Source organism: Neopsephotus bourkii, unplaced genomic scaffold (genome assembly GCF_033783945.1).
Source record: "Neopsephotus bourkii isolate Nb327-2 ecotype Australia unplaced genomic scaffold, CSIRO-AGI_Nbou_v1 NB_1749, whole genome shotgun sequence".
In the NCBI taxonomy this organism is placed as follows: Eukaryota; Metazoa; Chordata; class Aves; order Psittaciformes; family Psittacidae; genus Neopsephotus; species Neopsephotus bourkii.
In genome coordinates this window covers 4,788,718-4,815,736 of record NW_026902223.1, presented here as the reverse complement: position 1 = coordinate 4,815,736, position 27,019 = coordinate 4,788,718, and the positions used below count along the sequence as shown (strand labels likewise).

General features: G+C 46.1%; 1 protein-coding gene and 1 long non-coding RNA gene across 3 annotated transcripts; both read right to left on the bottom strand.

The window, feature by feature from the left end:
• Window positions 1-621: 621 nt before the first annotated feature.
• On the bottom strand, window positions 622-3,266 carry SMIM36 (small integral membrane protein 36). Of its 2 annotated transcripts, none has more exons than XM_061377421.1 (2): window positions 2,328-3,266; window positions 622-1,366 (listed from the first exon to the last, which is right to left on the bottom strand). In XM_061377421.1, the coding sequence occupies exon 1, from the start codon at window positions 2,749-2,751 to the stop codon at window positions 2,422-2,424; it is 330 nt and encodes a 109-aa protein (XP_061233405.1). In that variant the 5' UTR covers window positions 2,752-3,266; the 3' UTR covers window positions 622-1,366; window positions 2,328-2,421. The 2 variants fall into 2 exon arrangements, with proteins under 2 accessions (XP_061233405.1, XP_061233406.1); XM_061377422.1 differs by having other exon boundaries at window positions 622-1,303.
• Window positions 3,267-4,211: 945 nt separating this feature from the next.
• On the bottom strand, window positions 4,212-6,893 carry LOC133225230 (uncharacterized). The gene is made up of 3 exons (XR_009729071.1): window positions 6,832-6,893; window positions 5,824-6,402; window positions 4,212-4,345 (listed from the first exon to the last, which is right to left on the bottom strand). It is a non-coding gene; the product is annotated as an uncharacterized LOC133225230 (long non-coding RNA).
• Between the last annotated feature and the right edge of the window lie 20,126 nt (window positions 6,894-27,019).

The following is a 27,019-nucleotide window of genomic DNA, read 5'->3' as shown; positions in this document are numbered from 1 at the left end:
TTATCATCGAGAAGGCTCCTAGCATGTTAGATGATATATGAACACACAAAAGGCTTTCAAGAGCTTACAAGCTAAAGATAAGGCTGATAGGAAAGCCCAAGAAAAGATAACACTGCCCTGCGTGGGTGACAGTGGCAATAACATGCCAGCAGCTTAGTCACTGCCAAGTTTTGGCAAAGCAGCTACAACTTGTGGTTACTAATTCAACTTTTTCACTGCTAAATAACCAAAACAAGACATTCGACGTAATTATTGCAGTCTGTGTGGCAAAGGATCATGCCTCAACTTCTGATTTATTACCAGCTTCATCACACCAAGGGTTTTAACCAAGCTTCCCAGAAGCCTTCCTTCTAATTCAGGCTTCCTTCCAAAACCAGGGGTATATGTAACTCACAGGGGTGCAGAGGACAAATTGAACACAAAACTAGGCTCACCCTCAAGAATTTAGAAACCAAAATGAAAGCCACTGGCTGCTTCTTAAAATACAGATGCATTAAAAGGTACTTGAGATTTCTCTGCTTGTGCCAGGATGCTCTGCTGGCTGATGCATAAATCACCACTTCGGGATGTAGCACAGGCAGACGGTTACCACCTAGCTGAGGTACAAACCATGCAACCCAGCTGAACAAGAGCTTCATTCAGTTGTGATTTGAATCCACTGCAGTTTATTTCTGGAAGTATTTAAAATGCCTGTGCTGAAGGCAGTAGGACCACTGCATCCAGTGAATCATCCATGACACCTGATGTAGGCAGGTAACAAATCTCAGCATGTTTACTAAAGCTTTCTATAGGAATCTGAGGGTAATTCACATTAAGATGATGTAAAATAGCATAGGGGACAAATATGTTGAACTGTGTGGGTCCAGCACTATTTTTCCCTTAATAACCAGTTAAAATTCAGCAGTTAAAGAGTACCACATGCAGTAACTCTGTGTTAACCAGAGGCACACAGGAAGCTGGCATTATACATCTCTGGATTTCAGAAAAGAAATTTCAGATTTTTGCTTGATCACAGCATGTTTGGGTAGAAAAAGACAACTTAAGCCACAAATTCCCTGTAGCCAGATTAGTTTTAAAATCTGGTTTGGTCACCAGTGACAAAGTGCCTCTGCCAGCATGGAACACAGCAGGAACCAACCCAGGCAGCATCTCCCCAGCTTCCCAGGTGAGTTTTGCAGCTCAGCCTGATGGGGACAGAGCAGGACCTGAGCTGGCTGTGCTTGGGAACAGCTAGATAACACTGCAGCCACTTCTGTGGCTACGGGATCAACATTTCTCTTGTTTCTGTCCATTTGTGCTTCACCTGGAGGACAAAGAAAGCATTTTCCTTCCTTTCAAGAGATGTGAACTTTAGTCCATCAAACACCTACAGGCAGAAAACCAGCAAGGCATGGAAGAAACTTATTAGGCAAAAAGACATCTAGCTTATAGCTCCCAAATGGTGGGGAGAATAACAGGAGGTGACACAGATAAAGAGTAGATTTACTGGACATACAATAAGAGCCTTCATGTGGCCCAGCTGGAGCACAATACAGCTGAAAGAAGGCTTGGGGACAAGAGGCAGGGTCAGACACGTGGAGATGCACATTGAAAGCGAGGACGTAGGTCAGACTTGCAAAGGGTCAGAGATTCCTGTTTCATGGGGCAGACAGCAGCAATGACTCACACATATTGCATTACTGGTACATTTACCCTGGTTCACACTTTCCCTTGGGCAGGAAGCATCGTACCCAGCTTTTCCAGGAAGCATATTGTATCCTGTCAGGGGATTTGTGCAGGGCAAGGGGTACTCTGCCCGGTAAGAGCAGAGCTCATGTTCTCCCTATGGAAAATAAGTGCCAAGACAGGCTTGGCACTGCCCTCTGGGGACAATATGGAAAGTATTAAGTTCTGATGGGAGCAGCAGCTGGCTTCTATCAGAGAGGCACTATCTCTATCCTTTTGAAATCCTTTGTGCTTCTTTTCTCACTGGAGAGATAAACAGCCTACCAAGGTCATTTGCTCTCTGCTGCCTGGAGAAGACGTTCTGAGGCTACAGGGCAGTGCTGTAGGTGGGATGCTTTGAACAACACCATGTTCCTGCAAAACCAACAGTACCAAGCACGACTCCAGATTAAACCAAGGCCCTTTTTCAGTGCCTGAGTCGATAAAGCATCACTGCTTCTGACTGCTAGAGGGCTGCAAGACAGCAGCAGCACTAATGGAAATTAGTCTTTTCATGGATGGCAGGCAGGACTGCAAGCCTATATCAATGCAGAAAACAGCTAAACGTAAAATGACCCCCCTGACAATGGCACCGTATCATACAAATCAGCGTCTCATCTTACCTTGTGAACACGTTATCCTTCTGCACATGGAGAGTAAACATAGCAGAGGAGGCAAGCTGATCTGCAGAAACCCGAGCTCCGAGGCAGGGTCCCCTTACACAACAGTAGTCCTTTTCCCTGGCAGGTCAGAGGAATTCTCGTAGGCAGAGATGAGCCCCTTTGCCCAGCGGGTGTTGGGGGAGCCCTGCTGCATCACCACCAACCGGATCGGAGGCTGGGTGTCTGCAGGGACCTCGGGAGCATATTCCTTGCTGGGATCCTTCCCCCTGCAGTCATAGAGCACACAGGAGATCAGGAAAACCAGAAGCAAAATAACGTAACTAGCTACCAGAATGATGAGATTCAAGGTAACAGGGTCAATCTCCAAATAAAACTCCATTTGGTCCCATACTATTGAGTGCAAACCCAGAGAACGAAGTTTCATATGCTCGAGTGAGCAACCACTAACTGATCAGAATAGATGTATTGGCTTTGTGGTAAAAATACATTAATCCTCAGGTCTCCTGTAGCAATGGATTTCCCTGAACTGGATGATTAAAGCAGCTCAGTTTAATAACTTAAGCTCCTTCTTCTAATGCCACGTTGCCTACAGTGGCAGAAGCTAAATTTGAATGCTATATTGACAGGAAAACATCCTCCTTGCTCAGGGAATATCTCTTTCCTTGCTGGGCTGGTATCAAACCAGTTTCCATCTAACGGCATCTTGCAGAATCTCCCTTCCTCAAGTAGGTTTGGGTCTGTGGGCTGAAGAGAACGGAGCTATGTAATTAATAAATGAATACAGAAACAAATCAGGGAGAAAGTAATTTGCAAGGTAATTTCTCACTGGTTCCGATTTCAACTAAGACCTTATTGTCCTGCGCTAGTGCTATAGAAGCACTTTTAAAGTGAACTAAAGACTTCTGTTACCCAGTTCCATATCAGGATTACAGGGACATGTCACACCATATCGTATCACATGTTGGCCAGCCAGTCCTTGCATGAACTCAGCTCTAGGATCCTGCTTCCCACAAGATGCTCTTTCAGTCTCCCACATGCGAGAAGGTGCAACATGACTGCAGCATTCCTGTAGCCTGGGCACCACTAATGTCTTTTTCCTATGTGGACCCTCTGCTTGCTAAAACAAAAGGTGAAACCTGTGATGTGACTGTTCCCTGCCTGGCAGCACTGCCCCACTGCCCAGCCGCAAAACCTGCAAGTACTTCCTGCATCTTCCAGATTTACAGCTCTGAAGCTGATAAATGAGTAAGAACACACACAGCAGCCACTCATTGCCTACACAGCACTTGTTTCAAGACTGTGCTAGAGAGACCACCCTTCCTTCTCCTCCTCCATAAAACACAGATGTATAAGATACCAGGAAGGCAGACACAAAGGGCAGGAGGTGATGCTGATGAGTGCCACAGACCTTATGTCAGTATGCTCACCCCTTCCACACAAAACTCCAAGGTTTTGGTCAGCATTACAGCACAGGAGGGGTTTAGGAAAAGATTAGGCTGTCCCAGCTCTGAGCACTGCTGGAGCTGTGGAGAAGGGCTTTACATGTCAGCAGGAATCTAATCTGGTGCATCTAAGCTGTAAGAAATATGTCATGGGGCCATCCTGCTGCCGTGGACCTCAACACTTACCGCTTGTTTTAAGACCAACATCAGCTGCATTCCCCATCATCTGCCTTCGTGGCTTTTTAGCTGAGAAATAGCTTGTATTGAGAAGTAATCCCAAGCCTGGCACTGCAGGAGGCCTGCTTAGCAGGGAGCACAAAACACAAGGGACACATGTGTGTGACCCTCATGTTGTGGCCTGTTACATTACCATGTACTACATCTGAGGCAGACCAGGCAGGTGGCTGTTGGATGTAGCTTAGATGAGGCTGAGGTGTTTCAAGACAGGCTGAGGGTTTGGATTACACAATTCCCCTCCTCAGCAATGACACTCAGAGCTGGGATTTGATTTCATGCTTCCTGGGAAACCAAAAGTCTTGTGAAAATCCCTCCAAAACACCCCAGAAGCACAGGTGCCTTTGAAAGGCAATAGAGTTAATGGTGCTAGGTTTCAATCAAGTTGCACTACAAAAACTTAATACCAAAGTATTAAATACTGTATAGTTCTTATGTTGAGAGAGATATGGGATTTTACATTCCTTTAAGTCTTTTAAACTGCCTCAAACAGCAGCACTGTTCTCACAAAAGAAAGTTCCTGTGATTTTTCCCCTTTGCATTTATTTAGTACCAGCAAGTTTGCCAAACCTGAATTGTCTCCTTTAAAGTCCTCCAGGCTGGTTTCAGGTGTCTGTCCAATATTGCAGCTGGAAGATACATGCCATTAAGTGTTTAATTCAGATAGGCATTGAGCCAGCTCCTAGGGGACTTTTCAAGCTGTCAAATCTGGTACTAGATTATTGCACCACCTTCCGTGCTGCTGCAGACACAGTCTCTTGGAGAGAGAAAAGTCTCCATGTTCCTACATCTCTGCAGCTTCTCAGGGAAGAGAAATAGAGTGAAAATACATGATACTTTCAAAACACCCCTAGAAGGCTGTACACAGGGCCTGTTTGCAGCAAGACCTCACATTAATGCTGTTATATTCCCAGGTCCCTGTCCTTGAGCCAGACCTGCTCACAGCAGCCCATGTCTGAGGTCAGCACACTGAAAACTGAAGTCTATGAGGGGACTTGGCTTTGATATCATTATTTCTTCCCTCCTCCCAGCTCATTTCACTGTTTAATATTCCTGTGCCAAAGGATTGCCAGGGTCTAATTCCACCTGCCAGCACCCCTGCCCAGAAGAAGGAGCATCACTCCACCTTGGGAACCTCATCTGCACACACGCTGGGGCTTTTTATAGCAGAGGCTCACTCCAGCACTGGCACTACTCCCAGGGCTGGTATCCCAGAGTCCTCCCCTGCCCAACACCACTCCCTCCTGCCCATCCTATAGCCACAGCTCTGTAGCTGAAATCAGACTGTGAGAAACTCCGGCATCTTCTCATCTAACACAAGAGTTCAACAGTGGGTGTCTGCTGTGCCAGCTCTCTTTGATTACAGCTGATCCCACCAGTGTTCTGGCTGGTGAATCCCAGCTGCAGCAGCTCAGAAGGGGGACCCATCACACAATGCATCAAGATGGATGTACACAGCCAAGCATCCAAAAGGGACCAGGCTCTGCTGGACTGAGCCATAGGGAAACAAAAAGCAGTTTCCAGTCCTGGTGCTTCCCAGATGAAGCCTGAGTGCCTGATGTGCTACAGAACATACTGCTCAACATGCCTGACCCAGCACCTCCGAGCTGCAACCCAGTGAGGGAGCCATCACTGCCAGGCTCGTATGGCTTAACTGCAGTGCCATGACTAAAAATAGCCCCTAGGAAATAAATCTCCTCAGTACTGAAGTGTGAAAGAGGGGAATATGGATGAGAACAATCCCAACATATTTCAAACAGAGTAACAAATGGTCTGAGACCATTTGTACCCTTCTGAGGTATCAGAAAGTACAGGCCTACCTCCTGTATAACACCTTGTCCTGCCTTGTCTTTTCCATGTGCCTCCTTGCAAAAAGGGAGTCTCCTCCTTCTTTGTAGCCACTGTTTAAATACCGGAACACTGCGATAAGGTCTTCCCTAAGCCTTCTTTTCTCAAGGCTGAATAAACCCATCTCAGCCTTTCCTCATGTGGCTTCTCAGTCCTTGGATCATCTTTGTGGTCATTCTGTGGGCCCTCTCCATCGCGTCCACATCTTTTTTTGTATAGCAGGGACCAAAACTGACCCACGCTATCCCGATTTTGTGATTCAGGTTTTTCCTAGAGATCCCTTTCAGCTCAGGTTTGTAGGACCAGGTCCACACGGTTACAAACGCCTCACTCGGGCTGGCCACACGTAGGTGCTGTTGCTTTCCCTATGAAAGCATCGGAGCGGCTTTCACCGGGAGCGGCTGAGCGCGGCGCTGGGAGATCACGGGCACTGCCCGCTCCCCTCCGTACCAAGCAAACTCCTCTGTGCGAGATTCAGCACCACTTACTAGGAAGAAGAGCTCTGCTTTCATAAGCCCTTTTGGTCAATGGTGCCAAGCCTCCGTCAGCATCTGACAAAAGAGCTTCCACCGTTATTGTGCAGGGTTTATACTGTCCTCATTCTCAGGAGGCATTTGAGGGCAGTAGTTAAACTATTTCCTGCTTTAGGGGTGCATTTGTTATCTATTTGACCTCGACAGCATTAGAAAACAGCTACTAAAATGCTGCCTTTGAGAAAGGAATAGAAATTCAAGTAGGAAGATGAAAAGGAAAAATACAAAATAGCCATTATGATACAGAATTAGTCTACTTTGTCATTTGCATTGCAGCTCCCTCCAGGGACCCAAAACCTGCAATACACAAGTCAGTAAAGTGTCTGACTTTGAGACTCTGAATAGTCCTACAGAGGTGAAAAAGAAGCTGAATCACACTGAAGAAAGCCAGAAGCTCAAAACAAAGGCTGAGGTCTTACCACATTAAACATCACTCACAAACATTACCTGAATGTCTTTAGCTCCTCACCCCAAAATCTTAGACACCACTGCTACCACACTCCTAAAAAAACAAATCTCATTACAGCCCCTCATACCCAGCAGACAAATGCACAGACTTAAATCCAATTTTGCTTATCTGCAAATCAACTTACTAGAAAAGCCTCAGCTGGAGAGGATCTGGTGCTCGGTAAAAGAAAGGCTGTTGCCATAAGGTGGCAGCTGTTGATCAGCTATTTTTCTGATTGCTTTTTCTTCATCTCAGGGCTCCAGGTGAGATGCATGCGTCAAACCCATGGCCCAGCTGAGATACATTAAACAGACACGGGGTACTGATGCTTACTCCTACCCCAGCTCCCTGCAAGAGCTCTGCTGGTCTCAGAACTGGTTCTATTTGGTGTCGCAAGAAGCAAAACCCAAAGTGATCTGATTTTGTGCTGTGATGGTTTCACTTTGGATAGGGATTATGCAGGCAAAAAGATAATTTTCCTAAGAGAGTGTGTACAAGTCCAGGGTGATGCATGACACTGCAGTTAGGTGACCTTAGCCAGGAGCTTCACAAGGTGTGACAATCCAACTGCAATCCTTTTCATGATCCCGGTAGGATGTAATTCAAATGATGCTGAATGTTCATTAAAAATAGCTTAAAATTTAATCGACTTTTTCTGTTAACCAAGAAGACAGATTGGATATGAGAGGTAAAATCCACCACTTGGTTTTAGAACAGTGACCCAAACCTTCATGTGAGACAAATTTCTCTGTATAACTTCACAAACATAACTGGGCTGATATCAGTGGAGCATGGGTGCATTTTAGTCAGTGCTGCTTGTAGGGAGATAAGTCTATAGAGGGTTAGTACCTGAAGAAAGGCAACATTATTTTTCATCTCTAGGTAACTTTCCAGTGAGAGCTCAGATAAGTCAAACTGTAGCAGATCTGGTTTGATGTGCTGTGAAATATTTGGTCAGTCCACTTGTCCTCAGCTGTTTAAGAAGCATATGTAAATGTGAATGCCTTTGTCATTATTAATGGCAAACTGACTTAAAACAGGAGGAAGAAAACGAAGATGTTTGATATAGAATGCAAGTCTCCTGAAACGGGTCACACGTGGGTAAAGCAGATTCCAACTGGGTCTCAATTTTGCTGGAGCTGAGCTGCTTGCTTGGTTTGTCTTCTGTCCCATAATACATCTTCTGCAAGAGCTAAGGCACATAATGCAGATACAAAATCAAAGTGTATAGACATGGTTGCATCAAATTCAATGAATCTTCTTCTGCTTACCCCACTGGAGTTCACTGAGTTCAAACTCAAAATTACAGCACATAAGCTATCTCCTCCTTCCCACTGTTCTGACTCGGTGCTGCATAAACAGCTTTAGCCAGGACTTTAAAGATACACTTCCTTGATTTCCCTGGCACTGTACTGTATGCTCATATGCTTTGCCAGACTGGGATGGATTTAGGCACACACAGCACTTAGCTCAGGCGTGTGTGTTCAGTTGAATTCGGGCTATTAACTACAGTGTGGCTGCCAGGAATACAAGTATTATTGTAGGTAGTAAAGCACTTAATATGAGAAATCGCTAATGAGAGCTATAGCTTCTTGGTTTAGAGCACTACAGCTTCTTGGTTTATTGTTTATGAAGATTAAGGGCTATATTCTTTCCTTCCTCATTCCCAGTAAATCAGGATTTTGCCTATCTGGCTCACTGGGACTGGAGCTGCTGGAGTGTGTTAGTAAGAGGCACTTGATGCACCGACAGCCAGGCTGTACAGGGGATGGTAACCTCTTCACCAGCACAGCTGCAGCCTGCAAGAGGAAAATAGGTGCTGGCACCCTAAGGTGACCTCTCTGAAAAGCCTGGTGCTAAAGACATGCAAGAGAAACTCCAGGGCCCAAGCTGGGAGAGGGAAGGTCAGGAATGGAAGGTTCCAACTCCTGGCAGTGCTACTCACACATTTTTGCCATTGCAGACGGGCTGCAGAGCAGTTCCCTGGTCCTGACTGGCACAAGCCCTGTACATCTATCCTTAGGGTGACATATGTGACATATCAATCTTCAAGGTCCCTTCCAACACAAACCATTCCATGATTCTATGACTGATGATCTATGTGCTTTTGCCTCTCTGTTTACCTTGAATAAACCTATGTGAGGCAGGATGTAAGGAATACATCAGTATTCCTGGGGCATGTTTGAGTGCTGGGGTGATCATCTTACGGATTGCGGGCCATAAATCAGTTTTGCTTCTGAATTCAATCTGCTTCTCCTTGATTTGCTTTCAAGACTCTGCTACCTTGGGACAACTGGCAACACACAGCTACTTTTCAAGGAACCAGAGGACTTCTAGGAGCTGGGAATACATAGAGGCTCCTTGCTCAAGAGTGCAGGAGACACCATGGTTGTGAACAGGCACTGCTGACATGTCTGCAGACCCAGTGGTCTCTAGATCTGATCACGGCTTTGTTGAATGGGATGTTGGGTGAAGGAGGCAGAGAGGAGTTGGATGATGAGAAGAGGAAGATTCACTAAAAATAACTTGGCAAAATCAGCCTGAGAAGGTCTTGCAGAGCTCTCTGCTTTATTCAGCTGGGGTGCATCTGGAGAGGAAAAACCCTGAGGTTTCCTGAAGCAGCTTTTCTTGTTTGTTTTGATTTTCAGGCTCCTTGCTAGGATCCCTGCAAATCTGTGTCGCATCATGTACGAAGGCAGCAAATAAAGTGAACTCTGAATTTTGCCTTTTTAGGGTTATTCAGGGAATACAGACCTCCCTCAAAAGAGGATACTTGAATACCAGTCAGACACCTGGTGAACAAACCAGCTGTTCACAGCTGTTCTTTCCATCTCTCTTTTTCATTGTTTGCAGAAACAATGAAGTGATCGAGGACTAAGAGAGTTGAATGATGAAAAAAAATAGAGACCCAAGTGCCAAGCTCTTTAGTGCTCTTTGTAAAACCCAAATAAATGGAAAAATAAATCAAGCTTAGACATCAACAGGAAATTGAAAAGTTACATCAATGGAAGGACAGAAATGTATACGTCAATCATTTGGCTGGAGATGTTGTGGTATAAACAGATTTTTATCACTTATAGCTCTCTATTCAAATGATTCTGTCCTAGATTTCTTTTGTAAAAGTACACAGAGTACAATTTTGCCAACAAGCCTCTGGGAACAAATATGAAAACTAGAGCAAGACTGGCTTTGCTGTCCCTGATTTTGAGTTCTCAGTGTTTTTAAAGCAACAGTTTAATTTAGAAAAACAGAACAGGCTTAAACCTAATCCTCAGTCAAGACTGCAGGACTTGTTCGATGCCTCCAGCTAGGCACATGTGGACATCTTTGCTCAGTAGAGACGGATGCTTGAACTGTGCTATTCCCACTATGTTCAAACCTAAGCAGCCAAGTCACCTCTCTTGTCCCTCCTTCACAGCAGCTTGCATTTCTTATAGTTAGTTCACTTGCCTGTAAGGGAAGGTTAAATGTGACCGTCCCAGCACCCCAAGCCCCTGTTCCCATCACTGCGCCTCAGCTGACGCACAAGGCCAGCCTGGCGCCACCTCCATCCAGGGACGTGGTCCCTTGCCACCGGAACCCCACTGCTGCCAGCCGCCCTCGGGTGCAGATAACCGGCCCTTGAGGACAAAGCCTTTGCCTTCCTTTTGAGATGGAAGATATGGGGATACAAACAGTAATAAATAACTGATGTGTCAGTCTGAACTGAATCCTGTTCTCCTGCCTCACCCACTTCCACTCTGCTCTCCACCAGGCTTCTGGTTTTTGCTCTTTCTGCATCTTCCACACCCACCTTTTAATTTTGTATTCCCTTGGACAAAAGCAGGATTCCTGTCTGCAGCAAGGGACTTTTCCTGGGAGCTTTTCATCTCTGATGAAAAGGAAACCATGTCCCTATGCTGTTGGGAGGTTTGGGTCTCTAATCTCCTCCTTCCAGCCTTGCTCCTGACACTTGGGCTTGACTTCTTGTCTAGACCCATCAGTTATACTGCAATCAGTCCTGCCGTGTTTCTTGGGTTTCTTTCTTGGCACCAGGCTTGGTTTTCTGCTGCACATTTAGCCTCAATCATTTCTGCATTGTTCTCTCCCAGCTGCTGTCTTATCATTGCTGTCTTGTTCTCTCTTGGCTTCCTCTGCGGTTCCTATCTGTCTTCTGGCTCTTTGTGTACCACTGTAGGCTTAGCTTTAGTCAAGTTTTGATGTCATTCATCAGACATCTCGTTAGTGCTAATTCATAACATTCTGGTTTCTCTTTGTTCCTGTTAATGTATTTCAACCTCCCTGAGCGAAACTCAGCTGAACTCAAGTTAAATGTGTCCTTTCACTGAAAGTGGAACTCAAAGTGGTGGGAAGGTGACCATGAAAATGTCCACAAGCACAAGATGAAATGAGGATTTCTTTGCCCTGAGCTTTCCCCAGGGCCGTGGAGCTGAGCCCAGTTGCCTAAACCCCTGTGATGCTCCACAGACCCATTTGTGTGAACTCCTACTAAAATATAGCTCATGCTTTCAAGTAATTCACTACCCAGTAGCACTTACATTTGTATTGGGTCATTCAGGGAAGACAAATCAGACAAATACATGATATTCTGAGAACAGTTACAACATTTTGAGCCAACTGCCCCGCAACTTCTTTTGATTCATGTAGGAAAGGTGGCCAAAGAGGAAATTATGAGAGCTTAAGCTTTAACTCCTCCAGGCATTAAATCCACCATTTGTGTCAGAGGCAGGTCCTCCTCTGAAAAGGGAGGATGATACAACAATTTATGCTCTTGTCACACTGTATAGGGATATCTATTTTCAATTTAATATATCAAACCTCTCTTTTGTCTAATGTTTAGTTCTTGATCACAATTATACTCAGGTAATCACTAGTCCTTTGGGACAGAGATGCTGTAGTTAAATTGTTTAGCTATGTGCCATCTTTGTGAGTCTATGATGCATTCCAGCAGCTGCAGCCCACATGAACCAAATCAGTGCAGAGACATAACCAAACCAAAGGTAAACACTGTGTGATGTGAGACTGGTAAATGCCATCCTCCTCTCTGGTGTCACCACACTTCAGTTAACCTGAGGGCTACATCTGGGCAGCAATGGCTGAATCTCCTGATAGTGACAAGTCTGAACTCCTCCACCACTATTGTCCTAGTTGAGGCAGTACCTTAATTAAGTGCAGCCAAGTGTTGTTTTCATTCTTATTCTGACAGATCAACTAATTTGAGTGCAAAATCACATTCTCATGCTTGGCAAATCCTTTGGACTTTGAAAGATTTTGTATTTTTTATTCCCAGACAACATGGAGACTCAGTGCTCAATTACACAAAACAAATATCCAATTTCAAACACTTGGCTCCGGGCTGAAGCACTTCAGTGGACTGTCATGATTCAAAGGAGAAAAACTATTTCATTTTGAGCACTCTAATGCTTTTCATACAGCACATTGGCTGACCCATCCTGGATCATGACCTCAAGAGCTCCACATACATGTTTGTGAAAAGACGGTTTGTGATTTGCCCCATTAAATGGGGCAAAATTAATTCACAGCTGTAGAAAGGTGAGAGGAGTTGCCCCTCTCCCCCTTGACACTGTTTCAAAGGACACAGAGGTCTCAAACGACCCACACTGGTGTGTTATCAACCCCAACCTCATCCCCAGCTGCATGACCCTGAACTACAAAGCAGTCTACAAGAAGCCATGGACAGTTCTTCAGTGTTGAAGGGAATGGCTCACTTGTATGGATGTGTGTCTGTAAGGGTATGTGGAAAAAGCAAGGAGGATGTATCTTTTTCTCAGAAAAGGCAATTTTGCTTTAGGGCTTTCCATTCACCCCACCACTTTCTAGAGGTACCTCAGGTAGAAATCAGTAGCCATCCCCCAGTACTTGTCCTTCAGCTTCACAAAGGGCAGAATTTTACAGCAGCAGCACATGGCTTTAGGAAAAGCCTTAGGGTGTAACAGGAGGCAAACGAGATGCCTGATCCTGCAGAGATGTTTGTGCTCAGAGGTGTGTTAAGTTTCACAGGACTCAGCACAACACTCCTGCTCCATGTGGACCACCCAGTTGCATTGCAAGAAACCCATTTTTCTTGTGGTTTCAGCCGTGCCTTTGCTGGACTGCTGCTTTTACAGCAACCTTGTTTTCCCAGCTGGTTCGTGTGCCTGAGCTCAGGTCACTGAAAGCAAAGGGCTTGCTCAGGAGTTAAACAAAAGCTCTTTCAAGTTTAAAAAGAGGGAAAAAAGAAAAAAGTCCACCTGCAGGGAGCCCCCTTCTCCCAGAAAGAAGAGTTTGCTTTGGAGGCCTTGCTGCAAGAAATCCAAGGCTGAATTGGCCATGACAACCATTGCCAAGGTGTGTGCAGCGGCTGGGATGTGATTGCCTCTTTAAAGTAAGAGAACTTCAGGAAGACTTCAGCAATAGAAATACTGTGATCAAGTCATTTAATGGCAGCTTTTTTCCTCTCTCCTGCAGCAATCAAGGTCCTTTCTTGCCTGGCAGGAACCAAACAGGCTTTGAATGAATCAAAATTACTGGAGAAAAATGTAAGGACTTTAATACTTCATGCAGAAGACCAACAGCTATACGTGCTCTGTGAGCACACCGGGGCGTCACACATCGATCCCTGCTATTTTAGGTTCATGCAGACATACTGTCTTGAGTTTTAAACAACTGCAAGAGCAGGAATTCTGTTCCCATGGAAGCTATTTTTTTTAATTACACTCCTAAACCTAATCTTAATTCTTCCAAGTGTACTTTGGACCGTGGCCAACCTGTGCACGTGTGGTAGGAAGCTGCCTCGCACAGCTCCCTGCAAAATGGGACAACTGAGAGTGGCTCCACAAGATCTCATGGCATCCAAGTCCAGGAGAGGCAGAAGATGTCTTGCCAGCACCTTGGCTGGCAGGAGATGGCAAGTGGCACCCTGCAGCAGCCAAGGAAGAGGCTGGTGTGATGGTAACGGGGTGGAAAAGCAACACGTAGAGATTAAACAAACAAAAAAGGAGAGCGAGCTCCTTTGATAGCCTTAATATCACAATCAGGAGAAACTTCCTGGCCTCATATTTTCCATATAAACACTCTCCACTGGATGAAGTTAATGGTTCCCTCACTGCAATGCAGAAGGGCTTGATCAGTTCAATTGACGTCACAGATTGAGTATTTTAATGAAATGTGCTGTACTTCCCCCATTTATATGTTTGACCCTAACCTTTACCAGATGTTCAATTCATGCTCCCTCGCAGGCACTGCAGCACTGTGCTTTGGAGGCTCTCAGAAATCTAAAATGCTGAAGTGGAAATAAAACCCTCTGACATGAACTCTTTTGTTTGAGCTGCTCCACACCACGGGCTGCATGGAGGGCTCGGCTCTGCTTACCCAGGAGAGCGCCTCAGGAGAGATAGGGGAAAAAAGAGTCAAAAGGGTTATATTGTGTACTGCCTGCCTATGTAGGAGAATAAAGGATCCCCCTGCCAGGGCTGAAATCACAACAGTCCCCTGTATCCCCCACAAGCAGTGATCCTGAGACCAGCAAAGAAAAGTGAGCCTGTGTCAGAGGGAGCAGAAGAGCTAGAAACCTGAATTCAGCATTCTGCTCTGCCATGTATCCTTGGGCAAACTGTTTCTGCCTTTCAGACTTGTTTTTCAGCCCTAAGACAGGACAATGTCCCTTTGCCAGTGACATCCTGGGCTTATCAGGGGCAGGCCTGGGGAGAGGTTTCATGGCTGGGGCTGCAAGGGCTCACTCATGTCCCCTGGGAGAGCCTGGGCTCTTCCCTGGGTGTGAGCAAGCTGGTATCAGCACTGCAGTCCCACCACCCCATGGTGCCAATCTGCTCCATGCTGAGTCTCCCCACCCCCCCCCCCCAGCATTACAAATCCAGAGCAGTGCGTTGCTGAGCTCTGCAGAAAGTGAAACCAGCTGGAAATAAGTCACCATCAGGAAAAAAGCATGTCATCAAAAAAGATGCCATCAAAGGTTTTCTGGTGTTTGATGATCATTTAGAAAGTCTCCTCATTTTTTTTTCTGCAAAGAAGATAAAATGATGGAGCAAGAGCAGGTTAAAAGGAGATCCATGTCCCCAGACCTGAGCTTTGGTTTTCAATCACTTCATTTTAGATAAATTTTAGATAAATAAAAGGCTGGACCCAAGCCACCCTTTAGTTCTGGGTTTGTATTAGCAAATTAAAAGTCACTGATGAGGTTTTGCAAAACCAAACCCATATCCTCCTTGGCCTGCTCCTACTGAAACCGAGCTAGCCCTGAGCAAAAATAAGTGAATCATTCCTTAAAACACACACACCAAAAATGCTGAACTCAACAACCACAAACTGAGAGAAGGAGCCTGTGAAAGCCTGTGCAAGACACTCATTCCTTTTAACCCAGGAGAGGCCAAACTTGCAGCACCAGCACTTTGCAACACATTAAACAGTAAAAATGTTTGGAAATGTTAAAAAATGAAAATTGATGGGTTTGTTTGGGGGAATTCCATGCACACATATAAAAACTCTGTATTCTGCAGCCAAACCCTTTGCATTTGTCCTCGAGTAGATGGCAGTGGTTGTTAGCGTGGCAACCTCTGACCTGCTCATGTTTCACTTTGACATCAGTCCTGCAAACACAGTTCAGTGGATTGAAAGAAACTAGGGCCAAGGTCCTCTTGACCCCAGGATAAGACCAGCACTGCATCAAGCACACACCTTGCTGTAACCCAAAACAATGTCCATGTTTAGGTAAGTCTGATGTGTATGTTCTTGAAAGTCACAGCTGTTCCTTATCCCCATCTAATTGCAAAGGAAATCTCCCACCTGCCTGGTGTGTCCAGAGGATGAAGAGATGCTCTTGAAGGACAAGCCCTCCCCTGTGTTTTTACAGCAACAGGGCAAAATACGGGGACAGGACCATTTGGCTGGGTGCAGGCTATGTGCATCGATGCAGAAACTCAAGCTCTGGCCACAGGATGGTTGCCATGAGACCTGTGGATGAGGGTTTGGGCAAGAGCTGCCTATCACCACAGTGATGACACTGCAGCACTACCCACAGCACCACCAGCCTGGGGTTTCCTTCCCAGAAGTTGCAAAAAGAAGTGGGAATTTTACAGTAACTCAAACCACGCTACAGAAAGCAGATGTTCTGCCTGTAGGTTCGCAGCCAAGGTGCTCAGGGCTTGCTGTGGAGTGTGCACAGTGTCCCAGCCCTGCACTGCAGCAATGCTCCCTTAATCCCATCTCCTGATCACTGGCCCGTTTACACCACCACATGTTTATTAGGGGGAAATGCTAAATCCAGCCATCAAGGTGTTAATGTAATTGCAAACCGATAAATCAGTAGGTTGGGCCCCTCTTGGCCCCATGGTGTGCAGAGGGGCCTGAATTCCCAGATTCACAGTAAATACAACCTGAGCATCAAAGGTTAAGAGTATTCTACCAATGGCAACAAGAGGGATTCAAGCAGAGCAGGAAATAACAACATCTTCATTTGGATCAGGGCTGCGAGCTCAGCCGGGCTGCCTTCCCTACCATAATTCACATGTCCCTATAGACATATGGATTGGAAGAGATTTTTACAGCCACGCAGGAGACAGCCACCAAACCCACACCAGTTCTGGTAGGAATCACATGCCTCAGGCCCCTACAATGTGTCTGCCTCTCCGGTGAGAGGAATGTGGAGGGTTGTTTTCCTGGTATCCCTTAAGCCCATTTGGTTTTATTTTCCTTTATTTACTGGCAATAAATTGTTCCATTTTCCCTGCTCACCAGACACTTCTCTTTATACTGTGCTTTTCTGTGTGTGTGTTTGTTTGCTCGTTTGTTGTGACAGGAGTGGTGAAAGACTCTGGGTTCTCCAGATCACGCACCAAAGCTAACATGGGCCGTGCAGCTTCTTTAGTCCCTTCTTAAAACCGCACTTCCAGCTCCCAATCCTAGCCCACCCCTGTGGGCCAGAGCCACACTGGAAGATGTCCAGATCCTGGACCAGCTAGGCTTTCCCACCTCCTGCCTTCCTACACACGGCTTTTCCACCAGCCCTTCACCCCAGTGACAGTTAAAGGACTGATGCATCGTGTAGGTGCTTGTTATGTATGGATTTGTACCCCACAGACAAGAAGTTGAAAGGGAATTCTGCCTTCTTTTTCTGAGCAAAATCACTTATCTCGGGGGAAAGGCTTTGTTCCTGAGAAGCTCCTCTATAGAAAATCAGCTCTGGCATGGTCTGACACAATGGGTTATTCAGGGAGGTGTTGATCCCAGTTAACACACAGCTCCTCTTGCAGCAACCATCTCCCTGGATGGCTTAACTCAGCTGCAAAAGGGAATTGCCTCAAGTGAATGCAAGTGGAGCCTTCGAAGCAGACAGCATAATCATTTAGTTTTGTGTTTTCACAACTGGGCACAAAGGACTGCAGCCTGGATTTATGGCTTGGTTTACAGCCTTTGGTGCCTCCTCGCAGCTGTTGTGCAAAACAAACCAGCTCCCAGAACAAAAATCACCCAGTCAAGAGCACTCCACCTGAGAGGGAGAAGTGCACTTATTAATGAGACTGATCATTGAGAATAAAATATCTAAGAGGAAAATCATCATCTCATTCAGATGAGAAGCGTAACTCCCTTGTATTCATGAATGCATGCACACGCAGGAAAAACACTTGGCAGCAGCCCTGCAGCTTGTCCAGGGCACAGGCTCTCGCTAAAGGCTTTATCCAGTTCTCCCACTCCAGCTGGGGCTGAACCAGAACAAACCAAGGCAAAAAGTGGAGGAAAAAAATGAACTGCGTGTTTATCGAAACACAGAAAGGGGGAGCCACAAAGAATAATCTGTCCTTTCTTGCCAGGTTATGGTGTCAGCTGCACCATGCTCTAACTGGGCTCCCACACTAGGTGTGCAGACTGCTCCAACCCAAGTGGCAATGCTGCCTGGGGCATTGCAAGCCCTGCTTGTCCAAAAACCCTGCCAGGATCCCACAGCCTCAAGCAGTCAGATAAACTGGGGGATAAAGAAAGAGTGGGTCAATAGCATGGGTAAAAGTAGGGTTGCTGTTAGGGTTAAAGTGCAAGTTTTGGGGACAGTGAGTAGTGACAGGGCCACTTTGTGGCTGGGCTGGCAGGACGGTGCTACCATCTCCAATGTGGAAGTGACAACTACAGTGAGTTTGGTGGCTCTAAACTGAGCTGCATGGCTCACATGGGAGGGGAAGGAAGGGATCTGAAGATGGCTGTTGTATTAGACACGATGAAGCTACTGCTGATTTTAGGCCAGGGGAGAAAGATCTACTGTATTCCCTGGTTGTCTTGGCTCCTGCTCATAAAGGCACTTAAAAAGCTGTCTAGCTTCAAGTATGTGCTTAAGTACCTTGCTGAAATCGTCAATTACCATATTTGCTTTCCTGCAGTCCTTGCAAAAGTCAACTGAAAGCACTGGGATTTTGACAAATGCTTTCTATGGCCTCTGGAGCAGACAACAGGTACAAAGGTGCCCTCCCCACTCACACCTCCATATCCTGTGGCAGCCCTGTCCTGCTGAGCTGCAGCATGAGGAAAAGCTGAGCTTGGCTGCTTGCATCTGGTCATCTCCAAGCTACATTGAGGCAACTTTTGTGGTCAGCTTCACTGTGTCATTTGCAACACTCGGTGCCATTTGGAAACTCCTGACTGCACAAAGCAGAGCTCAGTGTGTCCTGCCAGAAATGGGTTTAAATTCTTGTGTTTGGAGTTTGCTTTTCCTGCTAATTGGGGCTCTGAACTCCAGTGATGCTTTTCCTTAAATTTAATTAAGGGAAGCTGTTTCCAAGGAATCATACATATAGCTCACATCAAAGACTTTAGGAGCAATGATGCACCCTGAGGTGCAACGGATGTGATTCACAGTGACTCACGGGCTGTGTCCAGCTGCCAAATGAGTCAGCACTTGCAGCAACCCCATCAGAATCTACCCGCCAAAATTAAGGCACAGTGGTACCGTGTCCACGCTGAGTGGAGGAAGATGAGCTCCAGACCCCCCATTGCTCCTCAGACCACAGCACACAGCAGTGGCTCATCCCCAGATGCTGTCCCGTGGGACACGTAGCTTTGCACTCCCCAGTGGGAGCCTTGGTTTCCTTCGGGAGCTTGGTTTGCTCATGGAAGTATAGAGCAAAAAAGAGCTGGACTTCTGGTGAATATCAAGACTGGGTGCAGAAGACATCAAGCCTTCTCAGCTCATTAAAAGCCAGACTCGAGCCAGTTCCAAAGGAACTTGTGGCCAAATGAAGTGCTGAAACAAGCTGTTTCTTTTAAAACTTGTGCAGAAGCAATATCCTTGCTGGTGCAGCCCAACGGGAGGATCGTGGCGCTGCCTCTTCTCCTCTCACATGGGCCAAACAGCAGCAAACAAGGGATTTTTTTCCCTTTCCACATAAAGAGTAATCCAAATTCTTGCCGATTCTTGCAAAACCTGAAACCTGAGCAAGGCTGACTTCTCTACACACCCCCCCGTGTGATTTGTGATGCATTTCTGCCAATGCAGGGGAAGACGACAACCAGCTGTTTTTCCGGATGGGAGAGCGAAAGAGCCATGAGGAAAGTTCTGGTGAGGCGGTTGAGCTCCGGGCTGTGATTTATAACTGAATGCAACAAATCCAATTGCCCTGGTGTTGCTTGGGAACCAGCATCCAGCTAATGGAGCAAGCTAAGGTCAGGCGAGTTACGATGACTGACTTGACTGGGAAAGGAAGGGAAGGACCAGATAAATTGCTGCCCCCAGGACCAAGCTGAATTGCTGTGGACTGTGGCTCTGCAGCCACTGGCCAGGATGGAGTGATGGGCACTGGTGTGTTCCAGTGGCCTCACAAAATGTGGCTTAAATGGCAAATGCAAGAGTTCATCCCTCATCTCTGCCCTCCCAGAGGCATCACCAGGGACCAACAGCAGCAGTCAGCTCTGTCCCGGTATGGTGTCAGTGCAGGATGCAGCCCCTGCAGTTGGAGGAGGCAGCAAGACTGAAATTTTAGTTTGGATTGGTTAAAAAAATAGCTCAGCAAATCCAAACATTTTACTTTAAATTCTGGGGGTTTAATTTTTTTGTTTTTTTCTTTTTTAAATGGTTATTCAATTGGAGGAAATGCTGAAGCCATTTCCACCACCCTGGCTCGAAATGGGGACCACTCTAGTTTTGTGAATCTTAGAAGAGGACATTGAAGTTATTTTTAGAGAAAACCCTAAATATCTAAACAAAAGCTTCAACAAACACAACGTAGGCTCAGAAAACATCCTGATGTCACCAAATCTATACTTTTCACTGGAAAAAAGATGCATGAGAAGCATTTGCCTGTGTTTACACAGAGCCTATGGGAACAGACCGGCTGCTGCCATATCCCTGGGGCGTTTTCCCATCCCAGCCTCCTGACCATCCCCTCCAAACTGGGAACACCCCTCATACCCACATGCTCTGCTGGTGCAACTGGCACCATGGCATCGAAGGGGCGAGTTACAGGATGGGCAAGGAGCCCAACATGCTGAAAGCCTCACGAGCTGCTCTCTGTGAGGGCAGCTCCTCACGGATCTGTCCCTCCAAGGACCACACTGGCTCACAGCAGAGCACGTCCTTTAAATCACTGCTGGAACAGAACTGTGGTGAATTCCACACACAAAATAACTTGGTGTGTTACTTAGTTTAAATGATATGTTTTCCTTCTCATCCAGCAGGGCAGACTAAATAAGTCAGAGCTAGGATATCACACGAGTCCTCGAGCAGGGCAGTTCTATTGAAATAAGCTGCTTTTCCCAGAGCACTTGCCAAATGGCACAAGGACACAGAGACCCTGACTGGGGCTCACTCATACTGCTGTGGTTGGGTGCTTCCCTTTGTGGCCATGATCCCCAGAGGACACAGTGCAAATCAACATTGATATCGAAACATCATGGCACACCATTAGTGGCCAGCAGCCTGCAGGGGTGCCCCGAGGAGCAGGACTGCAGGCACACTGCTAAAACCCCATCCAAATGTGCAAAATCTCAGACTTCCCTCACCCACCTCATCCCTGCAAACAAATCACTGCTTTTACAAGGCAGTATTTAATTCTTTCCATGCTGACCATCCAGCCCCTCCACAGACATGGGACAGACTGGCACAGGGTCGTCTCAGACAGGATATCCTCCAGGGAACAGCCTCCACAACACAAAACAATAGAGCCCTGCCTTTCAAACCATAGGCTTTTTAAAAGATATACAACGTGCCCAGCCTCTTCTCCCCACAAACCTCGGATATCTGCTATCTGCACAGCAGTCAGCGCCATGAGATCAGATCTACAGCATAATTTATTTCCTGCTGTTTGTGAGCAATTCCCACCAGTGTTAAAGGGAGCAGAGCAGGCTCCAGTCCTGCGCCTATGCTCCTTTGGATGCTGCAGGTTTCAAGAGCTCAGGAGTTTGTACATTCACACGCAGAGCTGAGACAGGTCACTCTGCTCCCAGTCCTCAATGGCACAAGCCCACCAGCCAGTCTTACCCATGGCAATGGCTATAGAGGCCTCACAACTCCAGTTCCATAGGTACCATCAGTGTTTGTAGGTATACATAACATACTGAAGGCTTTCACTAGGGCTTTAAAGAAACTGCTGGACTGAAGCACCTTATGTACCAGATGGAGAAACAACATTTACAGTGGTCCAGGTTGGTCATAAACCAACCAGCCATTTGTTCAGGGTCTCTTTGGTCTGATCAGGTTAAGTTGCCCTGACTCAACTGCTGTCAGCTGAACTGCTGGGCCCTATTCTGCTTTCAATTATGTCAATGCAAATCTGGAACAACTCCACTGACTTTCAAAGCATAAACTAATTTAATGGAGAGCTTTCTAGATTCATACTGAGTAACAGGGAACTGACTTGAACCTCTGACTCATTAGCAAGAGAACATATACTGAAATTAAGTTCCCAGTAGATGAGCATCTCTTGAGGCTATGGGTTTTTGCCCAGGTTGTGGAAATGGTGTGACTTGACACTGAGCTGTAGCCTGATACCCACTGCCTGCAGCTTCTGGAGTATTGAAAAGGTTTTTAACTGCTTGACAGACTGAAACAGAGAAAGTCTCTTAAAAAGCCATGATCAAACTGAAAGCAAAGCCCTGAAATCCTGCCCATGGGAGTACATGCACCCTGAGCAGCCTTGAGCAAGCAGAGGACTTGATGGCATGGCACTAGCAGCACGCAGGATGGGTTTCTAGAGTCCCAAGAGATATTTCTTGTGTGCGTATCATACCTAGTTCCTCCCTCGTAAGTCCTCTGAAGCTGGGCTTGATTTATTAATGTATTTGTCAGAGTGGACACTGTTTATACTGAGCTCTGGGAAGAAAACCTGTAACTGAGGCACACACTACTGTGGGCTGGCTGTGCAGGGCCAGGTGGCTCCTTTCTGTCTGGTAGTGGCCTCTGGCATACCCTTCCCAGTGACACTCACATCTTTCACAAGCACATGAAAATGAAGAGCACAGAAACCAGCTTCTTTTCTCCCCCAGGCAAAGCAATCCCACACTATCAGCACAAGCATCACTGACTGCAGGGGATGCCCTAAGAGGAGGGTTCAGTATGGATTTTGGCAGTAAGAACCCTAACTGTCTGATTGTCACTTATAATCAAACACTGGGCATTGCTGAGGATTTTGATGCTTTGGGATCTTTGTCATCTTTGACAAGAGCTCAGTGATGAACTGTGCCTCAGTTTACCAGCTCCTGTGGGCAGATAACGCACAGCATCACATTGGCCTGTGAGCAGAGATAGGGAGCGAAACCCCGTGACCTGGGACTAGCTCTCCCAAAACACTTCAAAGAGATTCAAGCAATTTTATTCCACTTGCTCTCATTTGAGCTGCAGCAGTTGCTGTGTCTCAGGGGTCTGCAGGGTCAAGCTCCCTGCCTGCTCCAGTGGGGATCAGGCAGACCTGCTCTCCTCACAGCTCCCACTCTCTGAAACCCAGGATCTGCTCAGCTTTCTATGCAGCCTTTCAGAAAACAGCTGGGGTTTGCAAACAGTTCTTCTCCCACAAACAGATTCCTTTGTGCTTGCTGAGGAGCTGGGACACCTCCTACACTGGGAATTACAAATAATGAGCAGGTCACAAAAAGAACCCTTAAACCCCCCCCCAAATCCCTTGTACCAAACTCCATCTCAAGTAGACTCCCAGACTGTGACGCTGGGTGCATTTCACAGCAAGAGGTGCATTTAGCTTCACCCCAAGCACAAAACTGCTGTTCCAACATGCAGTTTCTCTGCTGGGTCCTTCTATTTCATTTTACATCCCAGAGCCAGTGCAGGATTTGCAAACATTTAATAATTCCAAGAACAAGCGCATTAAAGCCTTGGAGCAAGGGGAAAGCCCTTTTCCTGCCAAAGAGGCATATTATTGTCAATACCCCATTGTTGTACTTGCACTCACCACCCCCTAAAGCAATTAATGGATAAATCAGGGGTTTTTCTGTGGCATTTCTGTGGGTGGAGTTTATTCCCATCCTTATCTGAGCAGCGGATCTTTCCCACCAGTAACCTGGTGCCAGGGTGTCCCACAGCCCATGACGCCGGAGCGCGCTGCAGAACAAACAAACTCAATTACAGGAGGATATTTACAATTGCTGACCAAAGTCTCGATTTCCTTGGTAAGCTCCTCAAGACAATACACTTCGGGGCGCTGGCCTCCAATTGTACTGTCAGAAATTCATACAGGCCCAAGAATGAGAAAATATTGTGTTTAGGTTTGTGATAGGCAAGCAAAACAAATTAGTGATGTTTTGGGGGGTTTCCCCCCCTTCATGAGTTTGTTTTTACAGCCACAGGATAGAGCAGGGTAAGTGTGGAGCTTCCCCTTGCTCCTACCAGCAGCCAGGCACGCAGTGCCAGCAAGCACCGGTGCTCCCATGGGAGGATGAGGAAGAGGGACAGTGCTGCAACTTGTGCATGAGGCACTCATACAGTGCCTTTACTGAGCTCATTAAAACAGCCTTCCCCAGGCCTGCCAGCATTCAAGCAGCATTTAGATTAGATACTAGGAATAAAGTTTTCCCCATGAAAGATGCTAAGGCGCTGACACAAGGTGCCCCGAGAAGCTGTGGCTGCCCCATCCCTGGCAGTGTTCAAGGCCAGGCTGGACAGGGCCTGGAGCAGCCTGCTCTAGTGGAATGTGTCCCTGTCCATGGCAGGGGGTTGGAACTAAATGCACTTTAAGGTTCCTTCCAACCCAAACCAATCTGTGATTCTATGAAACCATGGTGTCAACACAGGTTTCCAACAGAGGATAAAGGACACCTTCACCTCCCATCACAGGTGTAATCCAGCTCATCCAAAGGTGCCCAGCACACTGCAGCTCCCAGCCCTGTCCTGTGTGGGTCTCTCAAGCACCTTTTCCCCAGGCAGCACTCACAAGTTGAGTTAACCCTCACCCAAGCAGGGGATCTAGGCTTTGCTCCCTTCTGGCACTAGTTTCATTGTATTTTTATTGATTTTGGTCACACAGCAGCTCACATACAGCCCTCATTCTTGCCCCAAGCAAAAATCAGGTTTACACCTGCATACACCCAAATTAACATGGAACTTAACTCTGTGTGTTGGTGGTTTAATGGGTTAGGGGACCAATTCTCTGTTTCTTATTACACTGAGCAGATCCTGAGTGACAGCACTGCAAGCAGTGTTCTCCAGATCTGCACCAGTTTAATGAAAACCAGAATTTGGCTCTACATCTTAAGAGATAACACTCTCTGTACTTGTGGCCAATACATTCATGTCTTCCAGCATCGTGCATCTTTCTCCAAAGCCTTTGCAAGCCTTCCCTTATGGGTTATCCAGGGATCAAGGTCTGAAAACCCATAAAACAGACTGGCTGTGCAAGATTTGCATTTATTGTAGTATGTCTTTTCTTATGATAAAGCAGTCCTGCTTGACTGCAAACCTCCATTTGTTACTTAGGGGATTAGGAACATAGAAGAAAAGGGGCAGGTTCCAATAGCTGTGGGATTTGGATTCAGTAAAACAAGTAGTAATTTCTCTAGATTTACACCAGGCTAATATCAAACCCTGGTTCAGAGAAGGAATATAAATTAGTTGGTTAATGAGAACTGGATTCCAACCAGCTGGATTACGATCTTGTAATACTCATGTATTCTACTTTCCTCCCCTTACCCTGTTAACTGATGGCAGGCCACCCAGGGTAACAAAGACATATGACAAATATAGTGTATATTTATGTTGGCTTGTCTTGCTGTAGTCTCCTTCAGGGTATGAACTGACTTCAGTGACTCAGAGACTTACCCTATCACTTTCTGGCTCATTTCCTTGTGGGCTTATAACATATACAGTCCCTTTCAGTTTATTCCTTCAGTAGATTTGGGGAAGAAAAAAAGGAGAGAAGGAAAGGGAAACTGGCTACAAAAAAATGCATTGAAATCCATCTCAGGGGCTCCTACACATGTTTATTAGCATGGGTCACTTCCAGACTATGTTTCCCCATGGCCAGTAACAGCATCTTCAGAGAACTGGAAGATGTGAGCACTGGTATCTGTTCCACTCTCAGTGAACTGAGAACTATAAACATCCTCAAGGCTGGGTAATTTATCATTACAAGAAATTATACAAAGAGGCAGGAGTTGAAGTAAAACAAGGTTATATCATAGGAGGATATCTGATTGTAAAGGCATACCAAAATATCTTCTAATCCATCAGCTTTCCTAATGACTTGCAATGGCTTGTACATTCAGTTCTCTGTAGCTGAGGCTGTTTAATTTAAACCTACTTGTTTCCAGTTGTGTACTTCTGAAATTATTAGTATAGATTGTCTGGTGGCATAGTTATGCTGCTAAAGTTCAGAGAAATCCCCAATTTTAATAGCAATTTCAAGTATGTTACTGGGATAAGGAGAGGGAAAATAAAGTCTTACAAAACTCAGTTATTTAGGATGGGTCAAACAGGTTTTTGACCAATGATTTTACCTTAAGGTTCAGAAACAGGGACCAGAAGCAGACGTTTTCGTTTCTATAAAGCTCTGTTCCACCCCATTTGTTTATCCTTCTTAAAGCACGTAGTTCCTAAAACTGAGATTAGAGAAGTGGCAAGTATGAAGACAATTTAGGACTAAGGGAAGCTGATCCCAACTAGAAGAATGAGAACTGCCAGCCCAAGAAGAGGAAAAAGCAGCTGTGAGCAGGTTGAAGGGGTGACCCACAGGCACACCAGTTGTGCTTCTCAGATGCAACAAAGGATTCAAAGGAGCCAAGCATCTTGAGGAAAGAAAACAAAAGAATTTGCCTCACGTGAACTTTAATTTTGTCCAGAAATTCCACTCTGGATCAAAGAACTCTAGTGAAAGTTTCCTGTTAGTTTGAATCAGCATTTTCCTGCACAGAGGCTCAACTTCAGCAAGTGGGAAACTTTTCCCCTCCCCTGGTTTTGTCAAATCCCTGGTATCTTCTAAAGTTCAGCCCAAAGGCATTTTCTTGGAGAAATATCAAGTGCAAGACATGCTGGGACTGTTACTGGGCTGACAGGGTGAGGCACACAGGAAACAGTGGGGGACTCCTATAGCAACTAGTCTGCCAAAAGCCTGGAAGTGATTTGTGGGTGCAAAGAGTGAGGAAGGGGTTGGTTCACATGGAGATGTAGACCTGCCGCTGGGTCTGAACTAGGAGGCTGTGGAATACAAGACGTGTTTGATACAGGAGCTAGAGATACCAAGTCGTGAACTTCTGGGATACTTCTACTGAGTTTGGTCCTTTTCCTAGGGAGAAAAGTTGCTACTGGACAATGCTGAGAGAAAAAACTAAAGCAAACACTGAGAATGTAGAGAACACATGGAAGAGTGAGCAGAGACAGCAGGTTCTTGCGTCGCCCTGGTGCACCAGAGCAGATGGGGGGGGTCACAGATATGCCTGGGAGTTGCATCACAACGAAAGAAGCATTCCAGCTCTGAGTATAACCACACTTGCAGCTCTCTGAATGAAGTTAAGGATTTAATCACTTGGTTTATAGAGATGAGACATGAGAGATTTACTACCTTCTCCCTGCAGTTCATTATCTGCTGACATGGTTTTCTTTGCAAGTTTCCAGTGACTTGCTGGTTTTAGCACTGGAACAGCAAAGTGTAGAATGATGCCAGTTAGCTCTACTAGTGGTTCTTCACACTGCTCTTTGGCTGGTGCTCTCAGTTGTTCTGAATAGACTCAAAAAGTAATTGGAAATCTGAA